A 26,924-nucleotide genomic window follows, 5' to 3' on the forward strand; every position below is an offset into this window, starting at 1 on the left:
GTATGCAGAAAATAATGATTGCTTAGAATACCAGCAGCTTAATGTATACAGTAAAGTGATACACTCTGTAACCCTGACTTGAGTCAAACATCATACAGTCCCTCTTGTTTCACTGAATATGATGTAACGTGAAAAACAAATCTGAAAAGTGTAATTTTCTGTTTTTAACGGGGTTGGCACAAAAAGAGATCACTAGATGATTGAAAGGGGGACCTCAGAAATAATTGGGAAATTGTTTCTTTGTTGTTTCATTCCAAATATCTACTATTTTGAGCAGCAAAAACATAAATAAACAAGTATGACATGTATTTCGTATCTTTTGTGCCTTACACTAAGAAGGAGGAAGCTGGTATGTAAACAACAGAGCAGTAGTGTGCTAGGGAACAGGAACACACAGTGGCGTCTTGAGTGGAGGAACTAAAAGCCAAATGTGAGTCAGAGGACTTCCAGCAGTAAAACATTTTAACAGGCACAAGCCTGCTCTTGGTGTGAGTGTGTGAGAGAGACTGTGTGTAAAGCCATCCAGACAATAAAAAGGCCAGTGAGCTGAGCACATGGTCCGGGTGTGAATCTAAGTGTCCTACTGCCACCTATTGACTGAAGATGAAGCTGCTCTCCCCTCCCCCACACAGGCAGCAGGGAAATATAGTCTACACATGGCCTTTAATCGAGGGAGAAGACCAAAAACAGGGTCAGAAGAAGAAGAAAATATGTAATGAAAGGAAAGAGAAATGAGAAGAGGGAAAGAAGATGTTTAACAGAGAGAGAAACCGATCCTAGACGATTACCCGTCTTTCTTTTAGTACCTCAAAAAACAACTTCCAAATCTCAGGAATACATCATCTATTGCTCACGTCCAATTGTTCTATTCTCATTTGTTGCCTTTGCTTAACTCTTCACTTTACTCCGGTGCTCTGAACGTATCTCAAACACTGTCTTTAGTACAGGGAGAAAACGCCTCACACAACATTAATGTTGCATGAATGTTAGAACCAATCAGAGAAATTTATAGAGTAATTATTCACTATATATTTGATGTAGCTCCCCTAAACTGTTAAGACTGTGTATAGAGCTGTAGATTTATTATCGGGCTGTTACATTTACAGCAGTAAAGAGCACAGGGTTGTAAAATGCTGCATTTAAAGAGCGGCACTATGGTCAAGACTACAGATGTTAGTTGTAATGCTGTTGATCACTCGACAAACGATGTATACAGCTCAAGATATACTATACAGCTAGCAGTATAACATAATAGGGCACATTTAGTACCACGAAGACATATAGAGCAATATAGGGGAAACACTACAGTGAAAAGTATGGTGTTTATCAAAGGCTTTCACAGATTTTGATATTGTGAAGAGAGGAGAGAGGTGTGGACACAAGTTCACAGAGGACAGAGCAGATGGTGTCTGCTGGACTTACACAATCTTTCTCTCCCTCACACACACACACACACACACTGGTGACATAATAGCAGCATGCCAGGTGTGCAGTTGGTGGCCTGCAGTCTGGCATTGACTGTGAGTTGTGAGTGTGTGTTCGTGTGTATGCCGTGCTCCCTTTGTGTGAAATGGGGCCCCCTATTCACCAGTCTCTGCTGCCAGCTTGGCACTAAATCACAGAACACGCACACGCGCACAAACACACGTACACGTGCACACACCACCCTGTGTTGCCTTTTTGTCCAGCCCACGAAGAGAATGAAAAGAGGGCAAACAAGAAGACTGAGGCAGAAAAGCAAGTGAAAGATGACGGCAGTTTATTTGAAATTTAAGAGAAAGAGACAAAGAAAATATGTTAAATATGGGACAAGAACGGGCGCAAGAAAGATAGAAAATAACCGCTGCCTCCTTCCTTTAGTGCGTCAGCGTCTCTCGTCCCACCAGTGAGCTGACTCAAACTGAGGATTTGCGCATACACACACGTGACAAAAGACAAAGACACACACAAACGGCATCATGGCCATGCATAATGAGTAGTGGTAGAGGTGAGACGGCAGATGGGTTGTGCCCAAAACCTTGCTTGAAGAGACTGCCTGAGGAAACAGAGTGCCCGTGCGCGTGCACTTTAAATGCTTGTGTACAGTGTGTGAATGAGTGCGTTTAAAGCCAAACGAGTGGCAGTTACCAAATAGTCTGCTTGGTATCAAGCCGGTGACAATAATGACACAAGCGATGAAATATTGGCACAGAGACAAGGAGGGACAGAGATGGAGAGAGAGGGACAGCAGGCACAGGCAGCAAGAAGCCGACTGAGAGGTGGAGATACTCCGTCTCAATTGTGTCTCTCTTGAATGAGAAACATGGCCGCATACAACTGGTTTTCAATCACTCCCCTGCAACCTGCCATGGCAGCAGAACCTACACTACTGACCTGGTACAGTACGGTGTGTCAACCTACAACAAATACTGGCAGTCACGCTATCTGTTGATAAACAGTGCACGGTTGCAACAGGACAGATCACCAGACCGTGTTGGGAGCCGATTGGCTCTTTGGCCATGAAATACATTCAATAACAATACGTCTTTTTTTGAAGCAGACAATTTCTATCGACTACTTCTACGTAGTAGTTCTTTCTGTGCTGTTCAAGAAAAGCACAGAAAGAACTAATATCATCAACAATGGCTCAGTCCCATTACCACTGAGCCAGCATGCACAACACAGCACCCTGGCACTGCAACGCCTGACCTGAAGGAGGTCATGATCAGTGTTATTAATTACACCTGCGTAAGTCAAAATGTCTGCTGTGAAAAACCCCGACTGAATTGACTACTGCAGCAACAAAAGGACTGCGTGGTCTTTCACTGGGATTGTGTCGTTTAATCATAAAACAGTCATTTAAGAAATGCTATGATCACAAAAATAAAATCCCCTTCAATTCTATTCATAATGGTTTGTTGTCAAAGCGTATTAATTCAATGTTGATAAAGTGAAATAGTAAAGTATTAAAGACTAATCCACATCAAAGTCTCACAGTATTCTTAATATGTTCATAAAGAATGATACAGAAGTACCAAGGAGCTTCCCTGACTCTGTCGGATCGGCCTACTGGTGTCACAGAAGCTTGCTGTCAGCACGAGCCTCGTCTTCTGTACAGACCATTTGTTTGGATGTTTAACAAAAGATACGACTTGCATTGGAGGCTTCATGCAAACTCATTTTAAGTTTGGGGTTGTACAAATGGAGAGAAAATCCTTGAACCGTTTAGTGTTAAGCTTAACCCACAGAGCTATACTGAAGATTGTGTATCATGCTCAACGCATAAAACTACACAGCAATAGTTAATCGTTAGTGGTGACATATGCTTGAACTCTGGTGTGTGTGTGTGTGTGAAGATCTGTTTTGAGTTTATTGGCTACACAGGAGCCAGATCATGAAAAACTGTTGCAGGAGTCTGAACTGTGCAGAAAAGCACACATGGAGAAACTTCTGTCTGTGTGAAAAATATCAGCAACTTCTCGGGCAGGAGAAAATTCAGTAAATCCATTTGTAGCTTCTCCATGAGAGCTTTACCAGAGGACAACAAATTAGACTGCTTCCACACACACACACACACACACACACACACACACACACACACACACACACACACACACACACACACACACACACACACACACACACACACACACACACACACACACACACACACACACACACACAGTGAATTCAAGTTAGTGCTTGCATGCTCAGCGTTTTTCCACAAGGGCTCTTCCAATAGATGGCACTTTGATCGGGGTGACTCAATTATGATCAATGTGCTCCTATCAATATTTCAGCTCTCTGCCAGAGTCCGTTTCCACTCTTCTCTCAATCAATCAGAGACAATTAGAGCTGAGCTATCTTTTCATCCTCTTACCTTTATCTCTTTTACTTTAAAAAGAAACTGCAGGAAAATAACACCCGGTACTGTGAACAGCTCCTGAACGTGACACTGTAAATCTTTGAAATGACACATTGCTCTGCCCTGCTCTCAATGACCCACATCCTTCTCTCTGCTGCCGGGACAATCGACTGTCCTCAAAGGGTTCATTTACCTTTCTGCTCATCGAATCTAAAAAGGTGTAATTCAAATTCAGCCACACAACTTAAACACACAACCTGGAGGACCCACTGACCCAAAGGAGACAGCCTTGGCAGCCTCATCCGGCCGTGTGTCACATATCTGCAGCAGCCGAGGTAAACAGGAGCCGACACCTGTCACAGATGTTGGAGCTAGCCAACAAGCTAGCCCACATATCTGCCTGTCACATGTCATCGAGCTGGAACCAGAAAACTAAGCAGTGTCCTTTCTGCTAATATCGGTTTTTGACACTGATGCCATCAGTCATGTGGGAATGAGAGGGGAAGAGCAGATGGTATCTGAGAATATTAGTGGGTACATTTGCCTTCAATGAATTATGGTTACATAAAAAAAAAGGCTGAATAAGAAAAAAGCGATTATAGTGCCAGTTTCACGTGCTAAAAAGAAACTCATGCTCGTTGTTACACACATTACATTCTGACTGGTTTTGCTTAGAATCTAGTACATCAAATGTTTATTGGTTTTCCTTAAATAAGGGAGCGGAGCACCAGCTGTCCAGATCAACAAAAAAAAAGAAGCAATACTGATGATACGAGGTTTCACTTGTGTGTTGTCATGATGCCAACACTCGCTGGAGCCCAAAAATCAAGCTGTGTCGAGATGGCTGAGACACATTATGCACACTAATGAAGTGCGTCATGTGGGAGTGATAGCAGTGTGTCTGTAGCTATGATGCGTCACGTCCTGTTTTAGATTGGGCCATTTCAAAAACACCCAAACTGACTGTTTAAAATGACAGGGCGACAGCCACAATGAGGGTTTGAGGACCACAACAAAAATAGAGTTCCCCCCGCTCTGTCTGACTGGCCCCTCGTCTCCTGTCACATTCATCAGGCGGCCTCCGTGTTTACAGGACACGTTCCAGAGGATGCAGCCTTTTTAAAGATGCTTTCAATGTGAAACACAAATGTTAGTGACAAAGAAATATGAATATTATAGTTAAGCCTGGTGCTGCAGTGTATTGGCTGCTCTGCAATGGGCATCAGCAACACCTCATGAAGCATATACGGTTGGATCCATGTTGATTTCGTCCCCAGACAGACACATCCCCATGCTTAATTATAGGCTTGGTCACACATCACATGACCACTGAGAAATGTGCTGCTCTCCTCTGATGAGCATTTTTGTCCAAAATTTGGACTATAACGTGAGGGGAGGAGAACAAGACTGCTGGAGGTTGAAGTGCTCACCCAGAGGAATATGGTAAATATTTCTCTACTTACAGCCGTTTCACGTAAACCTAAGGATACACACACAGTCCAACCCACACTCAATCCCATGTCTGTCACGCACGTGAACCCCACACTCCCCACCCATACACACCCACAGCCTTGTCATTTTCTATGACATCTCCAGCCTCCATTACCTGCATACATTAACAAACCTCTCTGATGTTAAAAATTATACATTCATACATTTGAATAATTCAGATTATTTTAAAAGCCGTGCACTCCCTCACTCTCTTTTTTCCAGATGGAAAGAGAGCTATTTAACTCAAATCGCATTTGAATAAATCCCATAAATCCTTTCAAAGTTCTTTGGGATAAACCAATCAAATACCCCCAACGCTGGCTGACTGGCCAATCAAAATTAGCATTCACACTTGCAGCCTTTTTTTTTTATTTTATTCAAAAGACATCAAATGGTAAATCAAATTGCAGCGCCTATTTGTGAGGCTCAATTTGTTTGAGATAAGAAAAATGTGGCTAATAGAGTGAGAGTGAGAGAGCCATAATGTAATTCCAAACCTAACAAAAATATTTGATGGAGTAAATAGCCTTTGGTTTATAAACGTGGTAGATGATTCTATTTGTTTAACAAAAGAGGAATACATTATGTGACGCACAAAATATACATCAGAAGGGTATGGACGGCCAAATATTCCTTGGATGAAACCTGCTTATTACACGCCTGTGTGTGTGTGTGAGAGAAACATTTACAGCATGGCCAATATATAGCAAAATATTGTTTCTAGACCAGCAACAGTTATGTTTACAACAGCAACATTTGTGAGAGAAGTTTATAGGGAATGAAGAACACAGACATCAGTCAATCCTTCTGTCTGCTTCGTGTGTAAACATGTTCACAGATGTATTGATAAATGATTGGCTTTTACTCGTAACTATTTTATTTAGTTTTGGGTGATTATACACAGATTGAAACATAGTTATGAATATTACATTCAATATCTGCCAGTAAAACCCCTTAAATGTTCCACACTGTCCCTTTAAAGGTTTAACAAGTTAAACGCATGTTTTGTAATGTATCCACCGTAGAGAGGAATAGAAAGATACTGAAACCTCATCTCTCTCATTACCCATCTGCATGTCACTGTCTTCTTCCAACCGTCTGTGAATCATGACAGGCGGTAACCTCCAGCTTCCTCTTTCTCTGTTTTGAAAACAACAACTAACCGTCGCTGACATTCATGTTTCCTGCGTTTTAACGGATTGCACACACACACACACATGCGCACCCTTTATATCTGATCTCAAAACTGAAGTTCCTGCTCCGTGTTCTACAACTATGGTTAACCAACGTCAAGTCCATCACCAGTTTTTACATGAACATGCAAATTATACATGTTGGGTGAAATAAATGAATACATTTATTTATTCATTCATTGAATGAATATTCTCTGGGGTTGTCATGGAGGCTGGACCTGAATTTTACCCAAATCTTTATGTTACAAGACAGGATGCAACACACAATGCTAATTTGTTTCTGTTGCATCTGCAATTAAAAAGGCTGCTTTTTATCAGCTGTCTAGTGTTTTTAAAAGTAGGGTATGAATAAAGCACATGTACAGGGATGAGGACTTGTTTACCGACACTGAATAAACAAGTTGTACATTTGATTATGCTTAAAGAGCTCTTCTAACAGGCTCATGTTCAAATTCAATGAGTCACAAAGACCCGAACCGCTGCATTGGACATTGGTTTCCAATCCAGTGGAGAGAAAAACAGGGAAGATGGATGTGAACTTTGTATTTATGTAATGGTTTCAGTGCATGCTTTTACAGATAAATCCCTTTTAAAATTCAACCAACTTCTTTAAAAAGTCATGGATGGATGATATGCTGTGGATAATCAATGCTGTGGAAGTGAGATTTGTCTGATAATGTGCAGACTTGACCTTGACCGACCCGCCTGGGGCATGGCCTGCTGTGCGATTAGGGGAGTCTACTCTTCAGGAACAGATGCCAGGGCACGGCAGCTGTTCATCTGGCATCATCTCAACAAAACCCTCGTCATCTTTTATCAACACCTTTAATAGCAGCACTTATCCTTCCACAGCAAATGAATCAAGATCATCAGTCGGTATATTCGGACATTCCGTGACCCTAATTGTCGTTTGAGTATCGTTTTGGAGAGAAGACAGCGAGAGGATCCTGCATATTAACAAATACCCATAATTCAAACTCATGTTGTGACTGTGAGTGGGCATGTGTGAGACGGATCATGTACTCACCCTGGAAAGACTGGCTGGCTCTCTCCACCAGCTCCTCGATGGGATAGCTGGCTAGGTCTCCTCTGGCATGCTTCGTCTTACAGTAGGTACACGCATTCAGACACCTAGACACACAGAGACACGATGAGAGGAAGTGATGGATGCAGAGAGCAGTATTCTATACATATATGTACTGTATAGAACTGAACCCTAAAATATGAAAACGCTGGTATTATTTGTTTCATGCTTAAGGCATTCAAACTTCACTAAACAATGTGGAAATGTGGCTACATCTGATATCAACAAGTTGGAAAGCTAATTTAACTTCATTAATAATTCATATGATTACTTCTTGTACTTCACTTTTCTGGCAATAAACTAAACACCGTGTTATTCATTTGCTTATGATGAAAAATGTCTCAAAATTGACCGATCCAGCCAATAACAATATGTTCACTTGAATCAACTGAACAGTGGAAATCGGAGGGACTGAGGAGAACACGGTGAGTACACAGATGGATTCATAATGTTGATCATGTTTTAATGGAATCTATTCATGCACTCTTTCCCAATAGAGCAGACGCTGGAGAAGAAAGCAGGAAGTCAACGTTGTCCTTTCTCTCCCGAACTGTTTAGAAGGACTCCAGCTAGCTCCAAAATCACCGTGGACAGCTGTCTGCTCGACCGAGGCGAGCAATGGAAAGATTAGACTCAATAAACTGTTTTGTTTTACAGAAAGTAGAGAGGCATAATTCAAATTGACCGTGAAAGGGAGGGAGTACGACTATTAAGCAGAAAATTTAAGACAGAGAAACAATTAAACGGAAAAAAGGAGAAATACTGCCTCCCACCACATCTAGAAGCACGGCATGGTATAAACTCTAGGGGAGTCTTTGTTCATGATGAAGGGGGCTTCTATTCAAGAGTTGTCTGTAAATCACGACTGAAAAGAAGAAGGGGGGCCACTGTTAGAAGGGCCTTTTGTATTTACTCCATTAGGGTTTTATTTCTGACCTCCAATTTGTTATACTGGGTTAAAAATATACACTATTGATACCACAGTGGTTTCTTTTCACTTACTATTTCACTGTTGGCTTAAATTTCTGGCTACAGCTCTAGTTTGTTGCAGGAAAATACTGTTGGATGAACACGAGTTAACCCTATAAATTAGTTAAATGTGTGTTTTTGGGGATTCTAAAAAATAAAACAAGACCCACTTTCTCATATATGTATATAAAAAAATGATGTTTCCTTTATTTGCCATGTGTATTCGTGTATCTTGCAAAAATAGCTTCAACATTTGTTGTTTTTTGTATAACTCAGTTGAGGACGAAATGGAGCAAGGCCTGCCAAGTGTACACCAGCAGTTATGTAAAAAAACAAACATCACATAAGTACAATACAGCATGTCAAGTGGTGTTTTCACTAAATAATAACCAAACTGTGACCAATGTTGGACCACAGTCCAGCTACTTGTAAAGACAACACCACCATCTTTTAACACAGCACCAGTAATGTTGACTGAGAATCAAGATCAAAAGCTTAAATTTCTCCTTATTGAAAGTGTAGCAATGTTGAAATTGGTTTGGTGTGGAATTTATACACTCCAGTGCTATGACTAAAATGCCTCACTAATGATGAACAACCAGAAGGCTGTGATGTAAGGCAGCTAGTGGGAGACTATGAAATCAGTCTCTCCAGAAAGCAGACGTTTGTAGATAACAAGTGTTAAACATCTGTGCGTGACAGACTCATGGAGAAATATCACAGATTCCCGAGGAGATCAGCGCATACAGGCCAGCAACTCAGAACTCAGGGTTCGGGTAATAAGGCAGTCAGTGTGTCCTCATAGTTTCCACTACTCAATGAAAGAAGTCTTGAAGCCGCTCCGGGAAGAAAACGAAACAAAAGCGAGACAATCGCACCCACGGCCGAAAAAAAACAGCTCCACTTAACTTAGAATCGAGCTATCTATCCATCTGTCCGTCCATCTCGCCCTCTCAGGCTATTGCTTATCGGCGTTGAGGGCACTAAAGATGGCAGCTAGGTCAGAGGACCTAGCTGTGGAGAAAACAAAGACAGATGGGGCTCTGCATGTGCACGCAAACACGCACACATGCACCACCAGGGGGTCCATCCATCCTAATGTGATCAGGCCCAGCTGAGTGGATCACACCAACATTAATCTCAAGAGACAGTCAGTGGCCTGCTCGGGTGTGTGCGCTTTCATCAATTATGTGCATGTGTGTTCATGTGCCTGTGTGAGTCTGCTGCTGCTGCTGCTGCTGAGCATTAGTCCAGTATCACAACAACGTATTTGCAGTTTCGGCCTCACCATCAGCCGAAACAGACTGCGACAACGAGTCAGCACCCTGAGACTGACACTGACTGAAGGGGAGGAATGGTGTCCCTCTGACACACACACACACACACACACACACTCTGTGCTGTGTATTCAGGTTGTGCTGAGCTTCAGTTCCTTAATTCTAGTCACCTTTTTGTCTTTCATACTACAAGGGAAGCGAAAGAACCGTTTGTCAATTCGGATCAATTTCATTTTATTCCACCCAGCAACAAGGGGAACTTTGAAACTACACAATGATTTCACATTAATGTTACGTTCATGAAAATGGCGCCGTTTATGACGAAAACACCAACACGAACAACCCCCCAGTGGTATAAAGGAGAAATACTTCTATACGTAAACATACCTCTCCTCCTTATCAAGCCTCCATCCTTTCCCTCCTTTGTTTCAGTCCTCTCCGCCTTCTGTTTCGTCCCAGTTAATTAAACCACAGAGGTAACTGTTGAACCTGACAACGGCGTGCGTGTCTGTACGCGCATGCGTGTACAAGAGCGAGAGACTATTGTGTGGTTGCAGCCTTGAAAAGGTAACAAAGAAAGGAAAGCCCTCAGGTTCCTCTATACATTGGTAAACCTCCCTTAAAACACACACACACACACCGTTTAGGTTCTCTTTGGAGCGGCTCCCTTGTGCTGCATCAGACAGAGCGCTGGAGAGTTGAGCGAGCAAAGGTTTTCTCAATGATAAGCGTTTAGGGCTCTACACGTTAATTAGAAAACTGCTCTATGCGTAAACAAATTGGGCCATGTGAGTATTTACGTGGTTATGTGCGTGTTCTTGGGGGTCCATATTGTGCGGGCTTAAAGATGTAATTATGACAACAAAGCTCAAACTGTGAGGGGGAAGTCTGAGCACCTCGCAAATTGTAAAGTAAGTTTATTCGTCGCACTTATTGTTGAGACTGTGAGAGGGGCGGGGCGGACGTATGAGCAAACATCTTAAAACTGTTATTATACGAGTGAACAAAGCCTCGGGCCTGTACGTTCGCTGTTTGTGTCATCTCAAAGTCAAAGTGGAGGCTGCAAAATAATGTGGAGTCAAGGAACAAAGAATGCTGACACAATGGAGTAAAGAATAGAGGATGATTAGTTATTCAGAGAAAGGCTGGCAGCTAAACCCTGTTTACCCTTGATATACAGTAAGGGATGCTGCATTCAAGTTACATCGGAACTTTGCATGATCCTGTGTGACTCGGATAAAGACAATATGCATCATATCTTAACAGGGTCTCATTTTAAACCGTGATCACAATAGGGGAGGAAACAGAAATGTAAATGCTTATAGCTTGTTGTTGATCTTGGCCTTCTTTGCATCACTTTTAGAACAAAGAAATGAAACGAGAGCAAAAATGTAGATACGGTCAAACCTTCCTTTTGTCGGTGAGAATATGAATGGTGTCAATATGGGCCATCATCGTGTACAAGAATCTATGCAAACATGTCAGCTTGCCGTGCCATTGCCCGATGGATCCCTCTAAGTACGACAGACTTATCTTATCCTCCCAAGTAAAACTCACGCTTTGTTTTTTAACACGCAAAGCAACAACACAATGCGTGGCTGCTTTTGAAATGACTGTAGAACACTGAGAATAACCAAATGACAATTGTTTTTTCAGTTTTTAGGGGTTAAATATATATGTTTATTGTTCAGTGGCTTTTCAGAGATGGCTCACTGACTGCTAAGAAATTGATTCAGAATACAAAAAAAAAAAAAGTGGTTTACTTGAGTGTCTGGAGTCTTTTACAGTCAAGAGCTTAAGTTGAGAAACAGCGAGACAGCCATTGACTCTTTTTTTCTGTCCTGCCAATATGTAGCTCTGGACAGACTGAGAAATAAATAAACACAAAGTTCACACATAATATTGTTTTTGCCTTTTTGTGTGTGTTGGATGTGTGCATGTTTCTTTTCATCTGTGAATAGACCAGTGTGTGTGTACGAGTGTGTGTCCTAATGCAGCTGGGGCCTGTTCCTCTCAGCGCTCAGCGCCTGTGTGACCCCTTGAATTGTGTTATTTAGTCGCGTTCCCAGCACTGCACACTGAAACAGCTTTGTCTGCGTGTGTGTGTGTCTGCGTGTTTGACTGTGTGGGTTTTGTAAAATGGGTCACATGCTGACCTTAGAGTTCTCTGCAACTACCACAGCAGCCTCGCTTGTTGTTTTGACTACAGAGAGAGAGCATGTGCATGTGTGTGTGTGTGAGAGAGCGTGTGTGTGAAACCACAAGCCCATGTCTACTGCGAGTGTTTTCCCAACTTCTTGTTTTGTCTATAGGCAGACCTCGAGACAGTGTTTGTACTCGATCAGTCCGCCCATTGTAACTGGACAATAATGGAGCGATGTTTGTTTGTTGTGAACCACTAGACATACTGATAGTTAAGTGGTGCAGGATCTGAAGTTACACTTGGAGGCTGAGGCTGATTCACTGCTTAGCCAGCTAATCACCTCACCTGTTGCCTGCCTGCCTTCACTGTGAGTTACTAAATCACTTGTTGTTGTTGTCAACAACTAAACGGATATCTGCAAGTATTGGATAAGTTATTGAATGCTTAATAAGACCTTATACGTTCTACTAAATGATGTGTTTTTGGAGCATCACAGATCTGTAAAATCTCTTTCATCCAACACACTGGTACCTTCTTCACAGGGTTGATCGAACGCATGCCTCTACACATGATCAGCCGAGTGGCAAGGTGTTGCGTAGGTTTCACCAACATGTGCCAGAAAGTAGGAAAGTCCCTCTGCCAACATTCCGATAGGGTTTCATGGAGGTGTTTTTACAGTGCTGAGCACTTTGGCTCGGCTTGAAAGGTGAGCAGCAGACCCACCGAAGGTAGCACGACCACACTGTTCTGTGTTCTCTGTCTCCGCACAGGCAAATAATGGCACACAATGATGATGTCACCTGATTGACTGAAGCATAGTGACGATCGCCTCAGTATGGCGCAGCAGAGCATTACCACAGAGCATAACAAATGTCCGCCGATATCTGTGGGTCATTAAACATTACAACAGTTACTTTAACCCCTACAATGGGGGGGGGGGGTATCTATGAGAAGGGCTACAGCCCCTTTGCACTAAATCTGAGTCATCGGAACGGTAAGCGACCTCACATAGAGGTCTAGAGGGTCTGTTTCCTCATAAAATCCAATGCACTGGCAACATCATAACAAAAAAGCTGCCAAATAATATGACTGCACTGCATATGCACACACACCCCTATAGACTAAAAACATCCTTCATGTTTGAGTCACAGAAATAAAGCCTTATCTACTACCTCCTGGGAATGAAACATGTAAGAAACTGGTGCAAATAGTCTAAGACGATCATAGTGTGTGTGCGTGTGTGTGTGTGTGTGTGTGTGTGTGTGTGTGTGTGTAAACTATGTTTGCTTGTGACACACTGGGCCTAATTCAGTTACTCAGGGGTTCTGTCGTGTAATGCCTTGTAATGACATGCAATCTCATTTTGTCCAAGGAGACACATCAATCTTTTGGATTTACTGTGGGGAGCAAAGTCTCTCCTGGTGAGTGAGTAGGAAGAACATTGGTTGGAGAGCATGTGCGCGTGTGTGTGTGTGTGTGTGTCAGGCATGTATTTGTGTGTTTGTGTGTTAAGCAGTGGGGAAGAGGGAAATGGAATAATATGTTCAGACCAGTGGAGCTGAAAACTACCCATACACTGGTTTGATAAACAGCAGGAAAGGCCACCATGGTACACAGCTAGAAGAGGCATGGGTTCGTGTGTGTGTATGAGTGTGTGTGTGTGTGTGTGTGTGTGTGTGTGTGTGTGTGTGTGTGTGTGTGTGTGTGTGTGTGTGTGTGTGTGTGTGAGTGAGTGGGAGCATGCCTGCATATGATCATGTGTGAGTCGGGAACGAAATAGAAAAAGAAAAATGGGTATTCCTTTGTGGAGGTGTGTGTCTTTGTATGTGTGCTAAAGTGCCATATCAAATGGGATTGTGTGCATGTGTACATTGTGCATCCATGCATTCCCACAATCCTACACATGTATGTGCGTGATTAGAAACCCTTCACTCCTCTGTAACTCTACTTTTCTGAAGCACATTTTCTCCCGCTTTGGTCGCTGCTTCACATGAAGCGTTCTCACTTCTCCTCGGGGAGAAAAACAACACAGAAAAGAAAAGATGAGATCATTGACCAATGATCAAAACAAATGAAAAGGCAGTCAAGTAGAGCAGTGGAACGTGGCTTGTGTATTTGCTTTTAAAATGCGGGAGCGATATGGACAGATTATCTGCAGGGAACATCACATGAACCCCAGAATCTACGATGCTCAAGTGATTATCTTTATTATAAAGGTGTGTCTCCAATAAGCTGTGCCGTCTAGTTTTTTTACCACGTCAAGGCATCAAAAACCCAACGTCCTGAGTTTGACTGACTCACACGTTACTGAGTGGCACATCGGGTCGGTAACAGTAGTCAATAAATACCTTTGTATGAACTTCCTTAAGGTTGTAAGTCTACTCTCACATGGCGGTTGTGCTGTGTGGCTTCAGATAAGTCTTAACGTTGGCCACGCCTGATGTGAGGCTTATTGTTTCTCCTCTCCATTTAGACGCCTGTGACCCAAAAGGACTGGCTCTCCCAGCTGACTAAAGGCCTGGACACAACACCTCGGTCACAATGGTTAAAACACATCAACGTAAAAGGTCAGCAGCGAGCTTGATAAGACCTATTCTTCCACTGTGCCGGCGTGGAGAGTGGATGGAGAAGTTGTGGCAGCCAGACGCAAATTACAGGAAACAAGCAGCTACACATGGGGGCCTATCAGCCAACACACACACACATTCAAAACGCACGCCAACACACGAGCACGTTTCACTTGGTATCAGCTTTGTTTACATGGTGCGTGTGCATGTGTGTATTTCTTCTACGGCGATTTTAGAAATCGAGGATTTGGCAGGGATGAGGGTCTGTGAGCAATGAGACGGTAGCCCGTTCAAATCCTTTTTGAACGTAGCCCGCCACAGAAACGAATAGAAGAAAAACATGATGAGAGATTAATACCATATCGCTGGAGTAAAGCATCCAAAACATTCATGTTTAAAAAGGTATGAAATATCTTTTCAAAACCCAAACAATGGCATCGTGCAATATTCAACGTGGCTTAATGGGCAGATCAAATTAGCTTTCGGTAACAGATAAATATGTTACTATTAGTGTCGGAAGGCGAAAAAAAGGGGAAGAAAGGGAATTGAATAGAGGGAGCTGAACAAAGGGAGGATAAGAAACTGTATGGGCTGCAAGGTTATCTTTTATACTCCATAGATAGCTGAGGCCAATAACTCAAACAGTAACAAACTTCCATCTCTCGTAACAAATTATTGATTAAATCCTTCAATGTTTGCTGTTTTTAGTCCTTAGTTCAAGCACTGAAAGCATTTGAGGGACAATGCGCTGGTTGGCTAAAGAAACCAACCAAAGATTTTCACAGTATCATAAAATGGCAAAGAGAAAATAAATAACTTCAACAGGATAGGAAACTGTTTGGGGAATGTTTGCATCAAGCATGACCACTGTCATCATGGTGCAATATTCACAATCACAGCAGCACAAGCCTCCAGATCATGAATTCAACTTCTAACTATCTATTAGAAAGTGGAAGCTGCCAGCAGTGCTTCACTTGTGTTAGAGAGAGCTCTCAAACCACGAGAAGCCCGTTCCCTCCGCCGCCCCGTCTCCCTGCCTGGAGGATACAAACGATGAAGTTGGTTATTGGTTTGGGGTTAGAGCGAAGGATCATTAACACCTGACTTTTAGCGCACCGCAATAACAATAACAGAGATTATGACTGGCAAAAATGTAACTAAATAGAGAACAGGGAAGATAAAGATAATGAAATGAGCTGTTACTGTGGAACAAAGGGCTTCTTTTTTTTAATGCCTGGAGTGTAACGGCAATGGTTCACACAAAGACACAGCAACAAACACACACACACGAGTTTAATGAACCATTCTGACTGAGTGGCTATAAATTCCTTGTTTATGACGCTGAAGAGTCACGATTTAACTTGTTCACAAAGGGCCTTTTACTGTCGCTGACAACACACACACACACACAGAGCGAGAGAGCAAGATGGGACCGTTAGTGTAGCCTAGGGCAAAACACAAACGCATACACACAGCAGCTTCCCCAAAGTATCGAGGGTGCTAAAACTGGGACACAAAACAGAGCATTAGAAGACAGCAAAGTCTTTTTCCAGTCGGAGAGTGTATCAAAAAATGAACTCTGCCCTCAGGCTCATCAGTTTGCATAAAGAAGCTGTGGAAGAATCCACGGAAGAAACAATCCAAAACTAAATGCTGGCAACTGGAACGTAAGCCAATTAAAAGAGCCCGACATCAGCTGCTGGTGTCAACATCAGGAGCACGAGTAGGGCGGAGTACAAAGGAAACCGGTCTGATTCAATGCCACGTTGGTAAACACCAACTGTGTGTGTGTGTATGTATTTACAGTATTTCTGTATTTTAGTCTTCTCATTCATCAACTACTACCGACCTTTCAATATGCACATACACTACCAGTGGAAGAGATTTATCTTGTACTGTTGCAGATCCAAACTGCAACACAGACCGGTTTATTGTCAACAATATCCTTGAGGACCGGCCAGCGGGTTGCCGTCCCTCTTGCACACACGGGGAGGCATGTGCTGGTATTGACGGACGTTCCAAGCTTCATTCAAAAACACGGATGGAAACGTTGACATTCGGTACACATAGTGGCTCGGTCTGATCACCTTTGTAATGTGTGGAGAGTGATTATGATGAGACTGATGACTACGCTGCATGTGTGTGGGTCGTGGGCATGATGGTGGTGGTTTAAAGGTTAACCGTTATCAAAAGCTGTTTAAAACTCAAACATGAATGTCGATAACAGCCTGAGAACGTCGCCATTGATTGAGTCCATTTGATTTTCGTGCCTTTTGTGTCACTTTGTCTTCAGAAGCCTGATGTTCAAGGCCCCTGGGAGGATGGAGGTATTATGCTGTTTGGAGGTCTATTCATGGCGCTGTGACATTACTACCGGTAATCAAAAACAAATTAATTTTAATTGAACTGTATTTCATGGACCAAGTTTGTTTTCTTACTGAAACAAATGATTGCGTTCAAATTGATTCAATTTCATGGAATAGGGTTCAAATTTATAGGATTATATATTCAAAAACAACTGCATGGAAGGAAAGCAGCGCACAATTAATAGAATCAGAGTACACTTTAAACTGAAATGTGCCATAAAACACTTAGTTTCTGTCCCTTGCTTCCATAATATGTCTGTAATACTATCAGGGTCTTTGCTCATTATTGAATCAAGTGAAGACTAATCAAAAGAAGTGTGCTAATCGGCCCGGGAGAAACCTGACAATGTCCTCTTAATACAGAGCCAGAGGGCATTTGAGGACTAGCTGGACTATGTTGAATTTATTTTCTGATGGCGATCAAATTAACTGCGTGAGGGGGAAAAAAAGGTCATCTAATAGGTCCAAATAAAATTGATATGCAACTTAATGAAACTAATATTGTGAATCAATTTGAAGATGAAATTAAATTTTCATAGGTAGTCCCAGGTGCAGCCCGGCTGTTGTGAGGATTTGCACTAATAAAGAGAACGGGATGATACAATAGGTGCATCTGTCAGACACGCACTGAAATGAGTAAATGGATTTCATTCAACAATAGGACTGTTAGGATGATCACCGTTTACAGACAATACGCGTTTAGGATGTTGCTCTGTATAAAAAGGCCCTTTGGGGTGTCTGGTAGACCTGGAAGATGTCTACCAGTAATTTGACCAAGAGGGGCAATGTGACGACTGTTGATGTAATACTTCATTTGAAAAAAGCTTTCGTAATAATCAAACAACACAAAGAGAATACAGCCATGCTAGCCACTCCGTCAGGCTTTACTTGAGTTACATCAGCATGCTGAACACACTCACAATCATTAGGTTGTATTCCATTTACCATGCGGCCTTATTATATAGTAAGAAAAAGTATCTGTCGACTGTGTTTACGATATGTTAATATTCTGTGTTCTGAAATGATTTGAGATTCAAAATTTTTCAAGGACCTGCAGATAACCTGTGGAGGCACTCCAGCCTACAGCATGACATCAACTTGGTTGGAACACAGGGATGCATCCCACATGTTCACGCACAAAGACAAACTGGCAACAAACTGGAGACATTAAAGGCCACACACACACACTACAAAGTAAGAGCTTTAAATGTTCTCTTCTGGCACAGAAGCAGTTTGGAGAACAACTGCAACTGATGTTGTGCATGTGTGTCTCCGTGTCTCAAACAAAGATCTCTCTGTTTCCTCTGCTGACAAATGCCACCAATGATGTCACGACGATCTCAAAAGAATATTTAAAACAGATCATCTAAAAACAGAACACATAAAGAGCTCATTCTCTCCATTTTCCTTAATACACAAACTGGCCACAAACTGGACTGACCCACTCACACAAAAGCACACATTAAGCTTGGATTTCCACCAACACCGGTGTTATTTGCAAGAGATTTGTGTACAGCCGATTCACTGAGTCATCATATTTGTGTAATCCCCCGGCCTCCAAAAAGATGTCCAGTTAAAAGATTAAAAACAAATAAGAAAAAATATTTTTAAAAATAAACAATAAGTCAGGACCTGAGAGCAGTCACCGCCTTCTTGTTGGTGGATCGCTGTTTTACATGTGGAAGAACGCAGCTGCAAATTAGTGCAGAAGGACGTTTGAGTAGAATGTTGAGACCCGCTCACTGACAGTAACTAATCTCCTTATTACATCGTCTCTGTATTTGAGCGTGTTGTGTCTAGAGACGGTGATTATTAACAGCTTAAGCTTGTTTCCTTGACAGCTAGTTAAAAAGCTGAAGTGTGTGTGAGAACATAAGATATCTCCAGCATCACAGAACACTAGTTTGGTGCATGCAAGTTGTTTCCTTCCCCGCTTTGTGACGCTCAGGCCATCAGTGTGTTGATGTTGAAGACGTGCAGGAGGATGATTGATGGATCATCATCAGCGGAGGCCCAGCACAGTGGAAATAATCTGTCGTAACCCTTTTAACTAGCCCACGGAGAATACAGCACATGGGTTGGTAGAGAAACACAGACCTGTAAACAACATAAAATTAGCCCATAAAAACGTGGGTGTCGGTTTGAGTGTGTGTGCATCTACGCACATGAAAGCGGTCGAGTCCATCTACCGAGCCATCCATCCTTCTATAGTGTGCATCTACAATATGTACATCCATCTATCCATCTATTCTACACTATAAAATGACTGTTTATGCTGAAATAACCAAACCAGACACAACAGAAGCATTGTTAAACAAACTCACTGCCAGCGACACAACAGCCAAATCAACAAAGGAAAAACACAATCACAGCTATGATGGAAAAAGGGTGACAAAGGAAGGAGGTCTATGTATGTATCCGTGTGTTTTTAAACTTATTTTATGAGTCAAATTGAAGCGATTACATTTGAAGAACAAATAGCACTATATGTGCATCCACATACATACAACCCACACACACACACACACACACACACACACCTGCAAAGCCATGGGAAAGTGATACAATTAGAAGCACAGAGGGTCTCTGTTTAAGTGGTTGAGCAAACAGAGAGAAAACACACACACCATAAACTGGAATGGTAGGTAAGCAGTGCAATTGAATTCAGTTGAGTCCTGCTTGTGTGACTGTTTCCTACCCGGTGTTGATGGAGATGATTTCAATGAGAGGGTTTTTCCTGATCTTGGGCAGGTCCAGTCTAGCTCCCCCGAGCCGCCGGCCTCCATTTTTCTTCTGACCCAAAAGACGAACCGAGTGGCCTGAAAAACAAACGGCACGTCAATACACATTCCTTTTCAGACAGAGACATTAACTACCAGTATACTACCGTATGTGTGAGTGATTGCACAGATGTAGGCAGTTGTTAAAAAGGAATACATTTAAGTAAAATGTATTATTTGCCCTGATAAAATTGCTAAAAACCTGATTGAACTGCTCAACAGAACAAACAGCTAGAAGATATTATTCACATTGTTAGTGGATACAAATAAAAGGAGACAAATATAACAGGAAAGAGACAAATTCACTGTTTGGAGGGTTGCATCACTTCCTCTCTCTCTATAACGCACTCAATGTACAGGACACACACACACACACTTGCATAAATACATTTACATACAACCTTCCACCCACAAACACAAAACCAATTAAAAAGCCAACTTTCCATTGAGTATTATCCACCTCTAGATCGGCAAAAACAAGCCTTCATTTAACTTCTGTCATCTATTGAGTGTTCTATTCGATGTTAAGCGTGACCAGGACACAGGAACGGGCTGAGCCGCTCGTCAGCGCACACATCGTTTGGCTGTGCAGGAAATAGCATGACAGGCAAACCTCTTGTATCACAAACACTAAGTGGGAAGCGGGGCAATTACGTGATATTCTTGCCGAGGTGAACGCTACTGATAGTAACAAGATACTTAATAGGGGTGGGAAAAAAAACGAGACAGGAAAGAACAAGGCAATCTACAAAATAAAGAAGAATATTTCTCTCAAATCTTTTACTAACGGCACACAGTTACAAAGCTAAAAGTAGCATTTCTCAGAAGATATCGCACATTGTATCAGAAGCAAATGAAAATCCATAGCGGAGGCAAATCGATAATAAGTCTTCACCGACCGTCTAATAGGCTACCAGCTAGAAGGTGTGCGAGGCGGAGGCGTTGAGGGATGGAATTGTCTTCCTGTTTTCATCCGCTTTACACGGGTCTCCTGGGAGGGAGGGCTCAGGGCAGGAAGCATAGCTATCAATTGGTAGATAAAAATGACAATCTGCCCCAGAGGAGGACAAAGAGCCAATCGGTGAGGCGTGACCAGTCGTAATATCCCAGAACAAGCACGGAAATTAGAAAACTTCCCTCTTGGAAAACAGCTGGGACTTAAAGCACAGTCAGCCATGCTTTCTTCTGGCCATCTATCCATGCATCAGTCCATCCATCTTTGCCGATCGAACATGGATTTAAAATGCATGCATGCGCCAACATTCTTCCTTCCGTAACCGCCGCCACTCCATCTGTTGACTGATCGATCAATTCGTCCACAGATGAATACTTCCTTTAACGTCTTAAGTTTTGCCTTTCCACCAGCTCATCAACTGCTGTTAAACATTTCTACAAGTTCATTCCACGAATGTACTATAGAGGAGAAAGTTAATGGAATGGCAATTATATAAAGGTCAACAAAGACTATTTATTCTTGAACATAAAGCTTCAAGGCCTACGGTAAAACTCTTTTTAAAAGCATTAGAAATCAATTGCCTTGTGTTTGAACCTTGATAACACTGATCATTCAATCCTAACAAATGAAAACATTGACATCAACATTAAATGGGTACGTGACCCTAAACTATCCTACTGGGAACAATAACAAAATGAACAGAAAAAAATGATACAAATCTATCCAAAGCAAAAAGTGGCAGACCATCACAGAGCCCAACCGTAATGGCTTCCATGTTGAGGTTCAACAATGGACTTGGAAAGTCACATTTTGGAGATGTGCAGCTTCACTGGCTCAAAGCACCTGCACAGGACCCCTTGTCAAAGTGACTGCCACCCAAGACTCAAGAAATAATCTCCCATCAGCATGGAATCGCTCCAGGAGTGAGTCCAGAGCCAAATCCAATGTAAGGGCCGAGCGGAGGATAAAAGAGCTGACTTTTGAAAACCTAAAAAATGCTATGCTACTCGTCATCTCAATGACCGTGTTTAGAGAGGCCAGCTGCTGTGATGGGCAAGACACACACCACCCTATACCTATTTTCTAAATACTGACTGCCCTCCTGTGTTTTTCCCAATGTCTTTGTTCTTTTCTCTCCTTCATAAATACAAACCGACATAAATCCTTCGCTCCACTCGTAACGGCCCGTTATAACATGCTGGAGAACAGGAGGGAGGGAAGGCGAGGATAGATGGATGGACGGATGGTTGGACGATCATAGAAAAAAATGTATTACAGATGAAAGATGTAGAGCACGGCCAGACGGATGGTTGGATCAGACAGCTAGGGAGCTAAAAGATTGACCTGGTGACCTGTGTCTGATGTCTCATAAGTGGTGGGACTTGTTGTGCTCCCTGGTTTGATTGTAAAGCAGGAGGCAGGATCGGGGGATGGGGGCACATTGGAAAGAAGGGACAAAGCTGGAAGATGATGCTTGTCATTTAACCCCTCAATATATAGATATATGTATTATTAGATATGTATGACTGTCCTTAAAAACGCAGTTCACTTTCTTGCCAAATGTCAGTCTAATCAATTTTGATGGCAAATATCTCAGATTAAAATGCATTACTTCATGCAAACATTTCAAAAGCCATATATGAGGCTTCGATGCTCGACAATGACAAGCTTTTAGCAGACAGATGACTAAAAATACATGTGAACGCATCAACTTGTCTCTTTGTACCTGCTCCTCACTTCCTGTGTAGCCGTCTCTTTCTAATCAGCTGTGTGTTTATACTCCTGCTGTATTTGTTCAGCAGAGATACACTCAAACAGTTTGTTTGTCCCGGTGAAATAAGGATCATGAGGTTACATGGACGCCATGTAGCCTCTGATCTGTAGCTAAGTAGATACATTAGCCTGTCTAACCTTTTCTGCCCTCTGATTCTATGTCACACACACGCACACTAAATCTTAACCGTCTCGGAAACATAAAAGAATATCAGGTGAAATGGTATCATCCGAGGCTATAATCTCAGTGAGAGAAGATCAATATTAGGAGGTCAATAAAGAAACGAAGACATCAGAACGGCCCTATAAACAAAGGAGCTACAGCAGATATGTATTAATGGTGCAAAGACCAGACTTCAGCGTCGCTTTAAGATTGAAAACATCAATAAACCATTTTTTATAGTCGTTGTGTGGGCTTCTGTATACAGTTTTTTTGTTGATTGAAAAAATGTACACATTCTTTCTCTGTATTTTACTCTTCAAATCAGGAATTGTTCTTGGGTTTTTGTTTGTTGAGCATCACCGGGAGACGTGAAATCTGGTTATGTGCCTTTGGATAAATGTGCATCCATGGGTGTCATTAATTAGTTATTTTATAGATCTGCCAGTGGGCTTGGTATACAAGATAAAGCCAATGATTTGTTTGTTGTTAGCAAGAAAATCAACATCTGCTGCAGCTAGAATAAAAAAAAAAAAAAGTATTGATTTGGATAAGCAAGCTTGTGACCACCAACAACATTACACACCAAATCACTGATCCACCAGCACCACCAGACTGGCCAGCAGTTGTAATGTGTGCGACTGTATAAATGTTAAGCACTGTGTGCATGCTCAGCAACACAACCAGAGATAACTTAAGGATAAAACATGGCCTGCCATTTACAACAGGCAGTAACTGGAGGTTTATGTTCGGTCGATGCAATATGATTAAAAGCAGTCTCACAGTAGTGAAGGATCTCTATGGAGCAACAGTTTGTTTTAGTCAGAATCCAATGCATAGTCTCACACCCACAGAAACGCGCTCATAAAAGCATACCAGCACTCTTGTCAGGTGGAAAACAGACCTGCAAGCAATTTTGGTGCAGCAAAGAACTGCGTCTATTAGCGGTTCATTGAAGTCAGTATTTTAGTAGCCATTACGAAAGGCAAATCCCCGAGCTTACAGGTTTATGCCCAGGCCTCCGAGCTGAAATAACAGCTCTCTGTTTATACGAGGTCATAAAGAACTGTAATGATACTGGGGAAATTAGTTTCTATGGAGGAGGTGAAGAAGGGAGGAGGAAGGGAAGGAGGGCAGAGGGGCTGGAACAGGGCTGTGAGAAGGCAAAGGGATGAGGAAGAAAGGACGGGGAACAGATCAAAAGATCCTGAGGAGACCGAGAGGAAGACGGAAAGGGGAGAAAAGGGAAAGAATGAGCAAATCATAGAGAAGACGGGGGAGAATCAAAGTCACAGTGCACATGTGCGAATGAGAGTGTGTGTGTGTGCGCAGCCAGACGATTTAGGGTTGATGACACATTGTAAAATCAAGCCTCAGTTCAGCTGTCCTTCATTAGAGTGAAGCCTGCAGTGCAAACTAGTAACTCACTCTCACACACACACACACACACACGCACACACACACACACACACACACACACACAGTCAACTCAATCTGTTCTTTATTAGAGAACAGCTGGGGGTGTATGACAGCTTGTCTGGACACTCGTACACTGTAAACTCTGCCTGACCTTCATTAAACAGTTAAGAGTGGTGGTTCACTAACAGTTTAAATGGATGACCTAATCACTGCCATGTGAGTCCGTCTCAGTCAGAGAAGACCACTTAATAAACTCCACGGACAGCAAGAAGACTTCTTTTTTAAATACATAACGTCAGTTTAAACTGGTCTTTCGGAGCGATGTCGTCAATACGTTTTGAATGCATTTCCTTCTATGAAATGCACAATCATTTAGCCCGTGGAAAAAGCATGTCGAGTCCAATTTTAACACAAAAGTAATTTGTATTGATCTTTGTACCTTCAAATAACACTATAGCTTGTCATTAATTATTGACAACCGCTCATAATTAAAATATTTGAAAAAATGAATTGTGAGAAAGTAGACAGAAAGTTAGAATGCCATTTCTATTTGATTACCTGCTCTCTTACAGGAAAGTAATAAATTATTCTTAGTCCTTGCGGTCTGTCAATAAGGGGAGAGACGACTTTACTGAAAATCATTCATACACTTCCTATTCCAACAGTGAAAGGGCTCTCATTTATTCATTTAATAGCTGATCAATGCATTTCTGCTTATTCACTCATACGATGAGTCCCTGTGTGTGTGTGTGTGTGTGTGTGTGTGTGTGTGTGTGTGTGTAAATACCTTTAACAGCCTCGTCCACTACTTCCACCACTCGATCAATCTGTTGGACCTGAAAGACAGACAGACACACATGGGAGTGGTTTATTGATGCGACCCAAGTCCAAACAGTAACACAAAAGCCTGATATTGACAAACACACATTAGCTTATCCACACTTGGGTAGGCATGTAAATATGCACAAGACAAGAAGCACCATGCACACAGAGAAATAAGTACGAACGGATACAATCACACCAAGTTTTCTCCAGCCAGGATGAAGTGGTATAGATTTCCTAAAGGCCACTACGTGTCTACGGAGCTGCAATACCACTAAGTGTAGACGGAGATGGAGAAGGATTTCATGGATGAGAACCAAGAGGCAGACACAGAAAGAGGTATTGTAGAGAGGGTGGCAGACAAAGGAGCATACAGGTAGGAATAAACCAATAGCACATCCTTAGATGAGGAGAGAATGACTAAAACCTGAACCATGTTATGATCAGGCAAGAGAGCTATTCTCCCCATGGAGAACATCCTGCAGCTCTGCAAAGGGAGACTGAAAAAACACTTATTCAAGCAGAGAGAATATCCAAGAAAAGACTATTCGGGGGCATTATTTTCTATTGAGAACTGCACTGATTTAAAAAAATCTACAATCCCTCTGCTAATAATCTGGAGGGTGAAGAGGAGAAGAGTGAAAGAGGAGGGAGGGATGAAGAGAGGGATACAAAAGCAAGAAAGGAAAGAATCATTTAACTGCCATTATTTCTCCTTTGGTTCCTCTAATTTGCTCACTTTCTCTCTTCTTAGAGGTCTATGCTGTAGCCCTTGGCACACTCTCTCAATGCCTCCAGGCCCATTACCCAGAGTAACCCTTCTTTAGAACACACTCGCACAGATGCACACTGTGCCTTGTAGACAGCGGTTATATGCATGTTGCACACCGAGATAAAACCAATTTTCTTGTAATGGCAAGGTAATCTGGGTTCATTCATATCAGCAGCGGGTGTCCCTACTCACAGTGAGGGTTGGGTATTGTTCACATCTTTGCAATTAATTCAGATCTCACTTTTCAATTGTAGAGTACCGTTTGAATATGGAAAATGTGCTGAAAAAAAAGCACACATATTTTCCCAAGATCTATGCTTTCATGGAAAGTCATCGGTCAAAAATGCCAAGATTGTTCTTTTTGGTAAGAAGTGAAAGTAAAGTAACATACAAGCGGGATGTTTGTCTAAAGGTGCCATTAGGTCCTGTATGTATAGTGCACATATATACGTCCCCTTTAAACCAAACATTCATATACAAACACATTTGCCAAAGAGAGCACCTGTCGTAAAATCTGTTCCAACAGCTGTCTGTCCTGTGTAGAGTAACACTATGGGTGAGAGACATGTCTGGCTTATTGAGAAAAGGACTAAATGGAAAATCATCTACAAAACATCTTCCGTATTTAAAAAGGTGCAAAATTGGAAATTCAGAGCATTAATATAGCAAGAAACAACTATTTGCTCTGTCAAGATATAGTGGAGTCATGTCTACCTGAGCAGAGTGTGTGTGCTGTAATCAGAGCTCCTCTGTGCTTTGTTTACGTAGCCGGTTGGGTGCATGCACGTTCGTCCATTTGAGCCCCAGTGAGTGCGCTCCACTAGATATCTAATGTCCACTGTCAATTTGTGTGACATTATAAACCTTACAATAATCAATGTGAAGTGCATATCATTTGTGAGTAATTGGGCATAAATATTAAAATAATAACATAAACTTGCCTCTCAATATTCACTAATGGAGCCCACACCCAAGGCATACATGCTGAGAGGACTGATGTGCGTGCTTCGCATGTTTGCAACATTGCTTACCCACTGTAATCCTATGATTACCCAGCCAGATCTGTGTGCGTGTGTGTGTGTGTGTGTGGGGGGGGGGGGGTCGTCTCAGATACAGGATGTGACATGTCCAGTTCAGAGGCGCTCAACACTGTAGCCTTGCGTGACTGACTGTGTACCTCTCACACTCTCTCACACACACACACACACACTCACTCCTGTCACAGCAGCCTCACACAGGAACACGGAGCAGAAACGCACATAAAAGATGCCACACGGGTCAATTGAACTGAATGAATTCAACAGAAAGC

At 42.2% G+C, this 26,924-nt stretch overlaps 1 protein-coding gene across 2 annotated transcripts in view; it reads right to left on the reverse strand.

The window, feature by feature from the left end:
• cdkal1 (CDK5 regulatory subunit associated protein 1-like 1) overlaps positions 1–26,924 on the reverse strand; it is a 203,175-nt gene that overhangs the window by 119,274 nt on the left and 56,977 nt on the right. For both annotated transcript variants that reach the window (XM_079275747.1, XM_079275748.1), the window contains exons 6-8: positions 24,809–24,857; positions 19,633–19,753; positions 7,556–7,659 (exon numbers count right to left, since the gene is read on the reverse strand). In XM_079275747.1, the coding sequence (XP_079131873.1) occupies positions 7,556–7,659; positions 19,633–19,753; positions 24,809–24,857 (274 nt within the window). The remainder of the gene's footprint in view (positions 1–7,555; positions 7,660–19,632; positions 19,754–24,808; positions 24,858–26,924) is intronic.

This window comes from Melanostigma gelatinosum (genome assembly GCF_949748355.1).
Source record: "Melanostigma gelatinosum genome assembly, chromosome: 9".
Taxonomy (NCBI): Eukaryota; Metazoa; Chordata; class Actinopteri; order Perciformes; family Zoarcidae; genus Melanostigma; species Melanostigma gelatinosum.